We start from the raw sequence: 14,394 nt of genomic DNA, 5'->3' as shown, positions 1-14,394 counted from the left end.
AGATAACCTTTTCAACTCTACAGATGCATCACAAACTTGACTTTTGTATTGACTTATAATGAGCAATGGGCCACTGCAACATTCTTCAGGTAGCTCTGAGCAGTGCATGTCATTAAGATGCCAGTAGTAATTTAAGAAACCTTTCCAGTCTGCTGGCTACAATGGCAGCTTCTAAACTCCATCTTCTCACCTTCCCGGTTGTCCAGAGCATGTTGTGCACTGTTGTGGCAACCCCGACACCAAAAGCAAAATCACTGACAGGTCCTCTGTGTCCCCTACCCCCTTCCTCCTTCCTCCTCCCCCCCCTTCCTCCTTCCTCCTCCACCCCTTCCTCCTTCCCCTCCTACCTTCTTCCTTCCTTCCTCCTCCACCTCCTTCCTCTACACTTCCTCCTTCCTCCTCCACCTCCTTCCTCCTCCTCCACCCCCTTCCTCCTTCCTCCTCCACCTCCTTCCTCTACACTTCCTCCTTCCTCCTCCACCTCCTTCCTCTACACTTCCTTCTCTCCTCCACCTCCTCTTCTACCACTTCTCCTCCTACCACACACTGACTTGTACTAAAAATGTAGGCACTCCTGTCCTCTAGTATATAGTCTCCTCTGCATTGTAGCTTAAATATTATTTTACAGAGGTGAAGTTGTAGTCCTGTAGTTTAAATGTTATTCTATTGCTGAAGCTGTAGCACTGTATCTTAAATGTTATTCTAACACTGTATCTTAAATGTTATTCTAATGCTGTAGCTTAAATGTTACTCTAACGCTGTATCTTAACTGTTATTCTAACGCTGAAGCTGTAGCGTTGTATCTTAAATGTTATTCTAATGCTGAAGCTGTAGCGTTGTAGCTTAAATGTTATTCTAACGCTGTATCTTAAATGTTATTCTAACACTGAAGCTGTAGCGTTGTAGCTTAAATGTTATTCTAATGCTGTAGCTTAAATGTTATTCTATTGCTGAAGCTTAAGTGTTATTCTAACGCTGAAGCTGTAGTGTTGTAACTTAAATGTTATTCTATTATTGAAGCTTAAATGTTATTCTAACGCTGTAGCTTAAATGTTATTCTAATGCTGTAGCTTAAATGTTATTCTATTGCTGAAGCTGTAGCGTTGTAGCTTAAATGTTATTCTAACGCTGTCATTCGCTTTGGAAAAGCGTGTCTGCCAAATGAATACATGCAAATGTAAATAAGTATTAAAATGGCCGCCGATTGCAGTCCACTCAAAGAGCACAGTATAGCAAGCACTTCTCACAGCTCATGTACAGTACGTCTATCCTTGACCCCCCTGTCCTCGCTCCATTGCTCTCTTCACGTTTTGATAGGGGCACGTTTCCCAAAACCATAGTTAACCTGTTATCAATTTAGTTGGTTGGCAATGGGAAATTGCATTGCAACCAACAAAGTTGCTAAGTTGGGAAACGTGCCCCAGGGCGGTGGGCTAGGAAGTAAGGAAGGGAGGAAGGGAAGAAGGACGATTGACAAATAAGAGAAATGAGAAGACAGCCTCACGTCATGTCTGTCCTTGACTCCTTGGTCACATTTCCTTCACATTTAGAGGGAGGAACTGGGTTTTAACTTCAACATGTCCACCATCTCAGGAGGGCTAAAATGTTAACATGTCACGCCACAGAGTTCGCAGCGATCGATTTCACATAAAGGCAGAATGAACGGGTCTCTGGGTGCTACAGCAGGGACTAAGACTTGAAGGAAGGATTAGCAATTAAGGTAACTGAGAGGGACCAAGGGCCTCTTCCCCTGCCTGTAGAGAGGAGGAGGGGCAGAGGCGGAATATCTCAGCACTGCTGCGGGCCATTAGCTGTCATATGATGAACACATGGTGAAACGGGTAAACAGGGAGCCCTTAAAGACTAGGTGCAATGCCAGCCAATGGCCCTGACATGGGAAACGCGGTCAGCCCCCCTTTGGCAGTCAAACCACCACTTGGCCTAGATTACTAGTGAGGAAAAGGCCATTATAGAGGAGACTATTTGGCTACCCAAGCAGCAACTGGTCTCTGCAGTGGTGTGGTGTGGTAGGTCTCAGTCAACAAAAGGCAATTATGCATCAGTCCAGTTGGTTCAAATGTGTAGCTTTATTGAAGCAATATGGCACGAGTGAGACGTGGGGTGGGTAAGGACATACCTTATCTCCATCCGAACCACAGCTGTGGGTATATCCTTACCAACCCCATGATCACGAGCACCAAACTGCTTTTATATTACAGTTCTACCACCAACTAATCAAGTTTAAACATCAAATTGTGTTTTGCTATTGTTTTTGTTATTTTAGTTAATTCATCCTCAATCCCCCCCCAAAAAGTTTTAATCTGGGTTTTGCCATCCTCTGTGATCCCACAATGCAGCAGATCACTTGAGCCAAGTTCAGGGAGGAAGGTTATATTGTGCTTGTGCGCAACTTGTATATCCTACTTGCTTGTCTATAGGTCACATACTAAAAATTATTCACCCTTGATTAAATTATTCACACCACTTGATCCATAACTCAAGAAATCACTGCCCTCGTGTTTAGAATTCATGGACAGGTCATGTTGGAGTGACTATTTACAGTAAAGAGGGGTTGGCCTGGGCAACCTCTTGTCCAATCAGAAATTAACAAATAGTTTGACCAGACCCATGGATAAACATGACACATTTTTGTTTCTTTGCTTGATGAATATAACTAATGTATCTAGTCACCTGACCTGCAGATGAAGACTTTATACTACAAGCAGACAAGGCAAACAGGTCACGGGTGAAAATACATTTTATTGTCAAATAGACAAGGATTGACTTCCTTTAACAGGAATTTCTTAAAAAAAAAAATTAAAAAAAAAAAAAAAAACCCCAGTTACTGCAACACTGCAACTGATAACCACCGAAAGGCAATAAAAGGTGTCTTTTTTAAAAAAAAAGAAAAAAATAAACTTGTAGAAAACTACATAAAACAGTGTGGCAATCCCCCAATCAACATGTGGAAAATGTACCAAAAAAACCCCAAAAAGAACAAAACCCCTCTTGAACATGAGGCACACGGTAGATTCTCAGCCACAGAGCAGCATGTTGATCTTACGCAGTGCAGCGTCCAATCACAGCCCTCTCCTCTCCTGTAGAACAAGGCTATTGGCCGATGTGATTGGACAAGACTGACAGACAAACAATTAATGGCGATTCACCAAACTTACATTCAAGCCTACCTACGTGGACCCCATTATATGAGCCGTTCCTCGTCCCTCAACACCCCCATATGGTGCGCTACATTCTACTTGCATTACAGTCAAATACACAGGGGGGCCTCAGCCCAAGTCAATCTGTAATGATGAATGTATAGAGTTGGAGTCATCTTCATAAACACATCTTATTGTGCACCAGCTATGCAACAGCCAATGCAGAGTGATTAAAAAATACATCCTGACTTTTTATATTTATTGCCAATTTGAACTACAAATTTCTTAATTGAAGTATACAAATGTCTAAAAACTTTAGATAGGACATTTTAATCAATCAAATCCTTGCATGTAATCAAAGAGTAATTAGTCTCAAAATTGAAATGGTGTTAAAATCCTTGTTGGCGCTGAGCAGTCTGGTTTAATTTTTTGTACAAAATGGAGTCATCACTTCTTTCGCTACAGATCTTAAACGTTTACGCTAAACACACAGCCATTTCCAAATGCTTTGTGAATGTATTTAAGAACTAGCATTATAATATGGCACAACTCCGCCACACACACACTTTGCACATACACCCACCTTCCAACACTCACAGTTGCACATCTAAGAAAACAAAAATATATTTATAAATATAAAAAGCCTAGAAAAAGAACATCACTCCTAGTAAGAGTGACTTACATTCAGGTATTGAAGTGTAGAAGTGCATTGTACCCTCGAACCCTCTACAGGAAATCTCAACCTCGCCGGTCCAGTTAACCCCACCAGCCCCCTCCACCCAACCCCAGGTGTCCCATCGGACCCAGTCCGAGCGCGCTCAGTACTCCTCCACCACGGTACCGGCCGGAGAGGAGGAGTAGAGCTTCTTCTTGATGAGGCGGAATCCAGGGCTGAGCTTGAGTGCGTGGCGGAAGCCCGGGGCGAAGCAGGCGCCGATGTGGAAGAGGTCCCTGAGACTGGGCCAGGCGCTGGCGTCCTGCTTGAACACCAGCGTCAGCTCGAAGGTGGGCACCACGCTGGCGTCGCACACGATGCGCTCCAGCCGCTTGCAGCCGCCACGCTCGGCCTCCATGAGCACGTGCAGCACGCAGCCACGCAGGCCGCAGGGCTCGGCTGCCGCCAGGCGCAGCACGTCGCGCGAGATGCGCCGCGTCAGCGTCTCTGGGACCAGTACCTCGGCGCAGTGCAGCGTGCTCTTCTTGGCGCGCGACAGGCAGCCCTCCAGCAGCTTGGCCAGCTGTTGGCATGTGCCCGCCTCCTGGCGAAGGGACTCCGCGTCACCAACGCTCAGGCCCACTCCCACTGGGGGCTCAGACAGGCAGCGCTCCCAGAATTCCAGCTCTGAAGAGGGGGGGGGGAGAATGATATAAAAGCAGCAGGAGGAGGTGAAAGGAGAAGAGGAGTGTGGAAGAGTAGTAAACAAGGGATGGATTGAGCGAGAGAGAGAGGAGAAGAGTAAAGGAGGAAGGGAAGGACAGAAAGATGGGCAAAGGAGAGAGAAGAAAGTGGCACAGGTCAACACCAGTGACATCTGAAACCCAACACAAAAATGACCAAAAGGGGGGCAGCATAAGGGTCGTTTGTAACTGCACAACACATTCCAGCAGTCAATAGTAAATAACTAATGAAATAACTGACATCTTTTATCAGTGATATTCATGTGTTCCGTTTGACACATGACATTTTGATAAATGAATACTATGCTAAATTTGAGTAATTAATATCTCAACATTTGACATGAATTAAAATGGCATGTAATTTAGAAAATCGCATGTGTCCACCGTTCTTCATAGAATCTAAAGCAAAAGGACTGCGCACACAACAGCACTGGAGCTGGAGGAGGATGACTTCATCATTCGGTTGACTCCAACGCCCTCCCCTCCCCTCCCCTGGATGGCGCGGAGCGGCTCTGCACCACTGCCGGCCGGGTAAACAACCACTAGCTGCATAATCATCATTTGGAAGGGTCCAGCTCACTCCGCAATTCAGCTGGTAGAAAAACATGCTGCAAACACAAAGAAAAGGCCAATCTTACCATCTTCGATGTAGCTCTGGTCGTACCGGCGGTCGAATGCTTCGGATATGCACTCAGAGTTCTTGTTTTTCAGTGTGCTTGTTGCAACCATGGTTATCAGTCGTTAGTTTAAATATAAAGTGCTACGGATGAAGAAAAAACAAAGGCTTAGAGAATCCGTTTTTAAACCACCTCATATCCATGAATACAACATGTTGTAGGATAGTCGTGCTGCTGTTAAGACGAATATGCCTTGAAAGACTATCATAAGTAGGTTAACTGCCGAATCATTTAACGTTAACGTTAAACATTGCCGGTGAAGTCAAGACAAAACACACGATGAAAATGAACCAGATAGCGATTTCACCAGGTTAAACGAACAATTGGGTTCATAAACAAGAACTTGTCAAGAAACTGCCAGGGACAGCAAAAAGAAGTCATTGTAACTGTAACGTTAGCAAGCGAAGTTTACTAGTTTGAAAGAAATAACTTTCAATGGAGCTAGCAACATCTCAACGACAGCTTACGTTAAGCACGACTGTAAAAAAAAAAACTCAGGAAATGAGACTTACCTTTATAAATTCTGTTAGAGTAAAATAACTTAATTTGATTTCAGATAAATAGTTTCCCCACACACATAACCTCCCCAATCACACTCACAGTCAACCACTCTCACACAGGTCTGAAACAACATGCGCTGCTTTTTCTGGTCTTTATAGCCTTCCAGAGCACAGCTGACGGCAACGCATCAGCCAATCACAGCGCGTTTAACATTCTAGAAATCACTAATTTTGCCAGGCAACCCGTTAGCGCGTGCTGTTCCATTGCACGGCACGCTGTGTGGCTGAGTCGACTATTGTGATAGGCCAAAGAGGAAACTTCACCAGCCAATTAAAGGCAGGTAATTTGCTGTTGCCATCTACTCAGTTTTCCTCTCAGGTAGTTATTGAAATATTATATTGGTAGGAAAAATTGACGGTTTGAAAGTGCCACCTTCATAAAAAATAAGATTTTTTTTTTGTTTGTTACGATTAATTAAAGGCCGTTGAAAAAAGGTAGGCTTTTAGCTGTTGCATCTATTAATTATTTCTCAGTTTTCCCAGTAAGTATATAAGTATAGTATAAGTATATATACTATTTTGATCCCATGAGGGAAATTTGGTCTCTGCATTTATCCCAATCCGTGAATTAGTGAAACACACACAGCACACGGTGTACACACAGTGAGGTGAAGCACACACTAATCCCGACACAGTGAGCTGCCTGCATCAACAGCGGCGCTCGGGGAGCAGTGAGGGGTTAGGTGCCTTGCTCAAGGACACTTCAGCCATGCCTGCTGGTCGGGGGCGGCTTGAACCGGCAACCCTCCAGTTACAGGTCCGAAGTGCTAACCAGTAGGCCACGGCTGCCCCAGTAGGCTGAAATGTTAGTAGCCTAGGAATAATTGACAGTTTTAAAGTGCCTCCTTCACAAAATAGGATAGTTTGCCATGACTAATTGTTTTAAAGTTACATTACACATTGAAAAATAGAATTTTACTTTGATGCAAAGATATATAGTATAGGCTACTCTTTTGATCCTGTGAGGGAAATTGATTGTAGCTGATGCAATGAAGTGAAAGCGAGTCACAACATGAAGTGATAGAGAGGATGGTTTGGATTATGTGCACTGAGCTGGGCTACTGTGTGATTAATTGTCACTGCAGCAGAAGGTGGGCTACTTGTGCTATAAATAGCCAACTGTAGATGCTCTTTGCATTCATAACATAACAGGTAGTTTGTTAGGCTACCAACAATTGGCTCACAAAAAGAAACAAATTGTGTATGGCGTGGTCTTCCATAGGGTAGCCACACACACACACTCACACAAACACACCTAGACTGATTCTGCATTGGGTCCTACTTATTAGCATGCCAATGTGTTTATTGTTTTAATCTCACAGCAGAAACACAGCAGATGGGCTCAGGCAGAGAGGGTGCAGCCCTGAACTGTTGCCCTCTCCGCTCTCTACATTCAGTCCACAGAGAAGAAATACATCTTTAGAACAGCACATAGCATTGGTTGTTTTCCTGAAGACACAAACATAGGCTGAGGCAGTGGCCAAAAGACTGGATAATTTCCACTTGGATCATTACAAACAGACTCTTATAAACACCCTCAGTAGGCTAATATACACTATTCTTACACTGAACATATATGGTCCAGTCTGCACTGGCAACACAAAAGAATGAAGCAGAGCAAGTGTTTGCTCCCCACACACACACCAGGCCAACCCCTAGCATTCTGATACCGTAGATAGGTGTTGGACTTGGGAAATTCAGAGAAAAGTGGTATGCTATCTCTCTCTCTCTCTCTCTCTCTCTCTCTTAATCTCTCTCTCTTTCTCTCTTGATCTTTCTTGATCTCTCTCTTTCTCTCTCTCTTTCTCTCTTGATTTTTCTCTCTCTCTCTCTCTCTCTCTCTCTCTCTCTCTCCCTCTCTCTCCATCTGAAGCAGAGTGTGAGTGCGCCCCTCCTCCTCTTTGTGGTTGGGTTAGTGCTGTTAGACCGGCTCTGCCAGGTCACATGGACGAGGGAACAAGATCCTGCTAAGAAAACAGTCACGCGCCGCCTATCGCCCAGTGCTGCTGCTGCCCCTCTCTGTCCTGCTCTCTTTCTCTCTCTCCCTCTTTCTCTCTCTCTCTCCCTCCCTTTCTCTCTGTTTCCACCACCTCCTCTATCTTTCCACCACCTCCTCTATCTTTCGCTCACTCTCCGCTCTCTCGCTTTGCTCTGCTCCCTTTTTCTCACTCTCTTGCTGCACTCCTCTCACTCTCTCACTCTCTTGCTGTCTCCTGATCTCCACTGCACTCCTCTCACTCTCTCACTCTCTTGCTGTCTCCTGATCTCCACTGCACTCCTCTCACTCTCTCTCTCTCTCTCTCTCTCTCTCTCTCTCTTGCTGTCTCCTGATCTCCACTGCACTCCTCTCACTCTCTTGCTGTCTCCTGATCTCCACTGCACTCCTCTCACTCTCTCACTCTCTTGCTGTCTCCTGATCTCCACTGCCTCTCTCTCTCTCTCTCTCTCTTGCTGTCTCCTGATCTCCACTGCACTCCTCTCTCTCTCTCTCTCTCTCACTCTCTCTATCTCTCTCTCACTCTCTCTCTCTCTTGCTGTCTCCTGATCTCCCTGCACTCCTCTCTCTCTCTCACTCTCTTGCTGTCTCCTGATCTCCACTGCACTCCTCTCACTCTCTCACTCTCTTGCTGTCTCCTGATCTCCACTACACTCCTCTCTCTCTCTCTCTCTCTTTCTCTCTTGCTGTCTCCTGATCTCCACTGCACTCCTCTCACTCTCTCACTCTCTTGCTGTCTCCTGATCTCCACTGCACTCCCCTCTCTCTCTCTGTCTCTCTCTCTTGCTGTCTCCTGATCTCCACTGCACTCCTCTCTCTCTCTCTCTCTCTCTCTCTCTCTCTCTCTCTCTCTCTTGCTGTCTCCTGATCTCCACTGCACTCCTCTCTCTCTCTCTGTAGAACAGCTGACAGCAGAGGAAAACTCAATAAGATGTGTTGTGACTGCCCTCTCCCAAAATATCAGTTGGTGACAAACTTTTAAAAACGTTTAAAGTTGAACTTGAAAAAAATAACTTTTACATGTGTATTGAGATGTAATGGCTACGTCACAAAAACAGAATTCTGACCCACTGGCAAAAAAAAAATGGCGTTCTGAACAGTAGCCTGCCAGCCATTCACAGCCTAATATAAGTGTATCCAGACACTTTCTAATGAGAACAAACGCCACTCAAAAAATCCTCGATAGAAATGCATGGGGTAGGCCCCAGCCGTGGCACAACTGGCTGGGGCACCTGCGCCGCACGCCGGCGACCCGGGTTCCATTCCCGCCCCGTGGTCCCTTCCGTATCCCACCGGGACTCTCTCTCGCACTCACTTCCTGTCACTCTTCACTATCCTGTTGCATTCCGCGGCAAAACATGCCTACTGGTCGGGGTTCAAACCGGCAATCCTCCGGTTGCAAGTCCGAAGCGCTGACCAGTAGGCCATGGCTGCCCCCCTAAATACTACATATACATATATTCTACATATATCCCACCCCTTCCGCGGCAAAATGTCGACATTTGAATACATTGACCCAATCATGTGGTGTTGTGAATACATTGAGCCAATCATATGGTGTGTTGTGAAGACGTGCCAATCGTGTGTTGTGATCTCGCCGCTGGAGCAAGGTTGGTGTCGTAAAGCCTTGCACACAACCATTTTTGCCGAGATAGATGCCCGATATGTGCCCAAAAAGCATTGCATTATGGCCGTCGAGTGGAGGGACTTGCCTAAAAGGACTTTGGTGGATCACCCTACCACTCAACCCACTAGCAAAACAAATGTATGAAGAATCAATTAGATAAATATACATGCGAGTCACTAAATTTGACTTCATGTCATCGGCGGACAGAGATATGCAAAAATTAGGCTACTACTGTGATAACCCTGATAGGATGCTACATTAGGCTACTATGCTGTGATAACCCTGATAGGATGCTACCTACACTAGGCTACTATGCTGTGATAACCCTGATAGGATGCTACCTACATTAGGCTACTATGCTGTGATAACCCTGATAGAATGCTACCTACACTAGGCTACTATGCTGTGGTAACCCTGATAGGATGCTACCTTGTCCCAAGTGCATTTAGCTGTCAAATGTATACATTTCTTTTACTAGAAATATCTTAATGGCAGTATGTGTATTAAAAATGCTCCAACAGTATCTAATCATTTTTATATGGATGTGTTTGCCACGTTTAGAAAAAAAAAAACTCTGGCCAGTAGGCCTAGTAGAATAATCTAAAATGAACCTAAGTTGTCAGGTTAGCACAGCAACCATACACAGTATTCATTACTGAACAAACCAAACAGTGGACACTAATACTACTACTACTACTACTACTACTACTAATAATAATAATAAGATTATACTTTTCAGTAGCCTAGTTATTATGACCGCCAGCGCTTGCAGAAGCAGTCATATAGGTTTGAATCAGATTTTTTTTTTTTTTTTTTTTTTTTTTTTTTTTTTTGCCCAAATTTCCGTCAATGATTCCGGGACACTGAAAGACCGGGGTACCGCGAAAACTTGGTGGGCATGTAACCCCATGGATAGCATGGAACCATCGTTTTCGTTTTGATCTGTAGCCCCCAGCTGGACTGGACCCCGAAGGGAGGATGGGGCAGACACAGTTTTCTGTAAATATCTCGAAAACCATGGGGTTTTAGGAGGACCATTTTTTGTATGTTGATCTCAAGGGGGCCATGTCTACCCATTCCATAACCACTCATTTCATGTATGGCGCCACCTAGTTAAACACAAAAAAGTAAAAATGAGGTGTTGTAATTGAAGGTATCTGTGACCTAACATAGTCAAAACTGCACGAATGTAGCACGAGTGTAGGATCATTATGACACCCTCTGTATGCACGCCAAGTTTTGTGGAATTCCGTTCATGGGGGGCAACACAATAAATGAATTTATGTTACTATACACCAACTGGCCTGTAGGTGGCGGAGACAGTTTTTCTGTGAATATCTCGAGAACCGTAGGGCCTAGGAGGTCCACCTTTTTTATGTATGTTGGTCTTAAGGGGGCATGTCAACCCATCCCATTTGGAGGTACCAAAATGTAGCCAATAAACAGCTGCCAACTGCTTTCCTCTCTTTTCACCACAGCCTATAGACATGAGTTTAAAAAATGCCGCAAAACTAAACTAAATTTAATTCCGCCAATAATGCGTTTTTACATGGCATAGGCCTATATGCAGTTGTTTGATTGCTTGCATGTTTGCATTTTGCAAGGTCTATTTTTTTCGTCTGTCTGTCCCGCCTTCAACACTTTTACATATTGCCTTCAGCTGCGCAGCCTCAGGTCAGCTCACTTCACTTGATCAGTTCTTGGCGAATGGTATGTCACGAAGTTAGCTAAACTGCTAGAATGAGCAACAAAAAACAAGCATCTTTAGCAGGTCACTGGCCAGAGTGTTTGAGTTGAGAGAGCAGCCATGAGATTTCTTACAGAAAAAGCTGCATTTTGGTGATTAGGACTGGGTGTCAAAACTTCGCTTACCTGTGTGACATATTCGGTTGCTTAATGACCTCAACCCGGTCCTCTCCAGGGGAGAATGGCGACTGTCTTTAAACTGGCAGATAAAGTCGCTGCATTTAAAGCCAAGCTTGATTTGTGGGGACGGCGACGAGTGGACGGGGTGTATTTGATATGTTCCAAACAGTAGTGGGGGTTTTGAGAGAGACTGAGGCAGGGCCCTTTCTCTACGCAGCTGGTGCTTGATCACCTTGTTGGGCTTTCAAATGAGTTTGAGTGTTTTACTTCCCATCCTCCAAAGATCCACGGCAAACCAATGAGTGGGTCCGCAACCATTTGTCAATATCCCAAATAGTCCTAACTTGTCAGGCGCAGGAGGAAGAGCAGTTGATCGAAATTGCAAATAGCGGTTGTCTGGAGTGTCTATAAAGGAAACCTCTCTGGCGGGTTTTGGATCAATAACAAAGCAGAATATCCCGAGATAAAAGCGCTGAAGACCATTTCCCAACCGCGAGGGCGGGTTTTAGGCAATGACTGCAACTAAGACCAAATTGCAATCGACTGGACATTTCAAACACACTGAGGGTGTCACTGTCTTCCATCATTCCATAAGCAGGGCTCCCACTGATTATATTAATAATGCACGTTTAGTTCCCATGTTTTGTTCCCATATTTTGTTAAGCATGTTCACACGTAGGCTATAGATGTAGCTTCAAGTTGTTCAATATTCATAGTTCATATTGTTCAATTTTCACTTCTTCAAGTTCTTCAACTTCTTCTTTCACATGTTTAAGAGATCGTTACCTTCACTGTTCATACATAACTGGAGCTAGTTCTTTTCAAGTAATGCATGCACAACACATATGGAACATGGAACCCCCCCCCCGGTCCGTGGAAAAAAAATAGGAATCAAACCGGTCCATGGTACATAAAAGGTTGGGGACCCCTGGTTTAGACTAAGCAACCTTAAAGTGACAATGCACCATATAAGTCAAACAGCATAATAAAATGTACAACTGTTTTTTTTTGGTGGTGGGGTGGGGTGGGGGTTCTGAAAACAAATGTGGCAACCCTAAGAAAGAGAGAGAGCTGTCTTCTCAAGTTGCCAATGAAACCTGACTGTCCTAGTAGAAAAGTCTGGAAGTGTATCACTCAAGTCTCTGAGGCATGGAGGCCACACCAAAGATTGTTAAGGCGGAGCAAGATACTTCGTCGTAGTTCATGTCTATGGGCGCGAAATGGGGATCGAATCCTGTCTGCATAAAGAGGCGTGTCGATGACGTATTGATGAGCATACGTTGCAACCGGCCAACAGCAGCGGCATAAATAACCGGCGCACACCTGATATAAAGTCGATTTTCTCCAGACTGGAATGCTCAAAAATGCTAAAAATGTACCTGAAATGTTCAGAAGGGTTTGAGGATCATGAAAACGTGCCCAAAATTCACATTCCTAACTCTATAGAACCAAGACCTTAGCATATGTGGTAAAATTCTGAGCTATGCCCATAGACTTCAATGGAGCAGTCGCTGCCTCTGCTCTGCATAAAGGGGGATTTTGACCCCCCCTCGTGCGATCCGGGTTCCCGGAAGTGGCTCCTGATGAAATATCTTGCTCCGCCTTAACAATCTTTGGCCACACTGCTAAATGCAACCAGGGGTTAAAGGTCAAATCCCTGCCTGGTGACACCCCCTCTTTGCTTTGACCTCCCTAGTCTGGAATTCAGGCCCCTGGTGGTGGGAGCATGCACACACACACACACACACACACACACACACACACTTCCAGCAGCCCACAGGAGACAGATACTTCATCACCACTATTCAGCACCACCATTAGTGTTGACCTAGAATGCACATAGCTGAATGCTAATGCTAACTCCAACAGCTGTGTGACGTCAGGGTTTTAGTGTGGACCCCATTGCAGCGTGCTTGTGCCAAACACAGAGAAGGTATGAAGAACACAACATAACTCAGGAACTGTGCTAATAGATCTCATTCTCTGTAACGCTGGCAGACATTGGGATTGGAATGTGTAGACAGACACACAAACACACACATATTAGCTGTGTAGACAGACACACAAACACACACATGTTAGCTGTGTAGACAGACACACAAACACACACATATTAGCTGTGTAGACAGACACACAAACACACACACATGTTAGCTAACCTATAGGCCACACACCGTGCTAATGAGTTGCATGCTGAGCATGGCATCTGCCGTGAGGCAAAGGCATATGGGACACCTCCAGTGCTCGAGCATAACCTTCAGTCCCATGATGCTACACTACTCTTTTGTACTTGTATTACTTAGGCCTTAGTGCATTGATACAAGCTATCTAAAATGTCTGTGTGTGTGTGTGTGTGTGTGTGTGTGTGTCTGTGTATGTGTTTTTGTATGTCTGTTCTCTCTCTCTGTCTCTCTCTCTCTCTGTCTCTCTCTTTCTCTCTAGAGAGACAGAGAGAGAGAGTGTGTTTCTGTGTGTCTGCGTGTGTTTTTGTATGTCTGCTCTCTCTCTCTCTGTGTGTGTGTGTGTGTGAGAGAGAGAGAGAGAGAGAGTGGGTGCTTGTTTTCACTTTGTTCAATTTGCATGCCCACGTATTGAGAACAACAGGCATGGACAAACACTAGAGGGTAATTGCTCTCCAACCAGTGGGCTGTAAGTGTTTGTTCACTGTGTCACGACACCCACACACACACATGCACACACACACATGCACACACACACACACACGCACACACTCACACACACACACACGTGCACGCACACACACACACATGCCGCACACACACACACACGCACACACTCACAGGCACACACACACACACACACGCACACACACTCACAGGCACACACACACACACACAATTGCTCTCCAACCAGTGGGCTGTAAGTATTTGTTCACTGTGTCACGACACCCACACACACACACACGCACACACATACACACACACACACACACACACAGACACACACACACACACACACACACAGGTTTGGGGTTTGGAGAGGCATTTACTTCCCCTCAGCATTTACAAAAGAATGGACTGAAATGGACTGAATCACCAACGCTGCCAAAAATAGCCAGTCAAGGCCTCGCTCGGAGAGGAACACACCCAGA

General features: G+C 45.0%; 1 protein-coding gene and 1 long non-coding RNA gene across 2 annotated transcripts in view; one reads left to right on the top strand and one right to left on the bottom strand.

Moving 5' to 3' along the window:
• Positions 1–2,740: 2,740 nt before the first annotated feature.
• Positions 2,741–5,903, bottom strand: LOC125289111 (DNA damage-inducible transcript 4-like protein). The gene is made up of 3 exons (XM_048235796.1): positions 5,746–5,903; positions 5,195–5,316; positions 2,741–4,500 (listed from the first exon to the last, which is right to left on the bottom strand). Exons 2-3 carry the CDS (start codon positions 5,283–5,285, stop codon positions 3,977–3,979), a joined length of 615 nt encoding a protein of 204 aa, XP_048091753.1. The 5' UTR covers positions 5,286–5,316; positions 5,746–5,903; the 3' UTR covers positions 2,741–3,976.
• Positions 4,988–14,394, top strand: part of LOC125289112 — a 14,234-nt gene continuing 4,827 nt past the window's right edge. The window contains exon 1 of the long non-coding RNA XR_007192570.1: positions 4,988–5,087. This is a non-coding gene — a long non-coding RNA (uncharacterized LOC125289112). The remainder of the gene's footprint in view (positions 5,088–14,394) is intronic.

This window comes from Alosa alosa, chromosome 24 (assembly GCF_017589495.1).
Source record: "Alosa alosa isolate M-15738 ecotype Scorff River chromosome 24, AALO_Geno_1.1, whole genome shotgun sequence".
In the NCBI taxonomy this organism is placed as follows: domain Eukaryota; kingdom Metazoa; phylum Chordata; class Actinopteri; order Clupeiformes; family Clupeidae; genus Alosa; species Alosa alosa.
This window is presented reverse-complemented; position numbering and strand designations above follow the sequence as displayed.

Excerpts from the sequence above, each read along its gene's own strand:
- LOC125289111 (XM_048235796.1), bottom strand. The coding sequence starts at position 5,285 with ATGGTTGCAACAAGCACACTGAAAAACAAGAACTCTGAGTGCATATCC. Across the intron at positions 4,501-5,194 it reads CCAGAGCTACATCGAAGATG|AGCTGGAATTCTGGGAGCGC; the intron begins GTAAGATTGGCC and ends CCCCCTCTTCAG.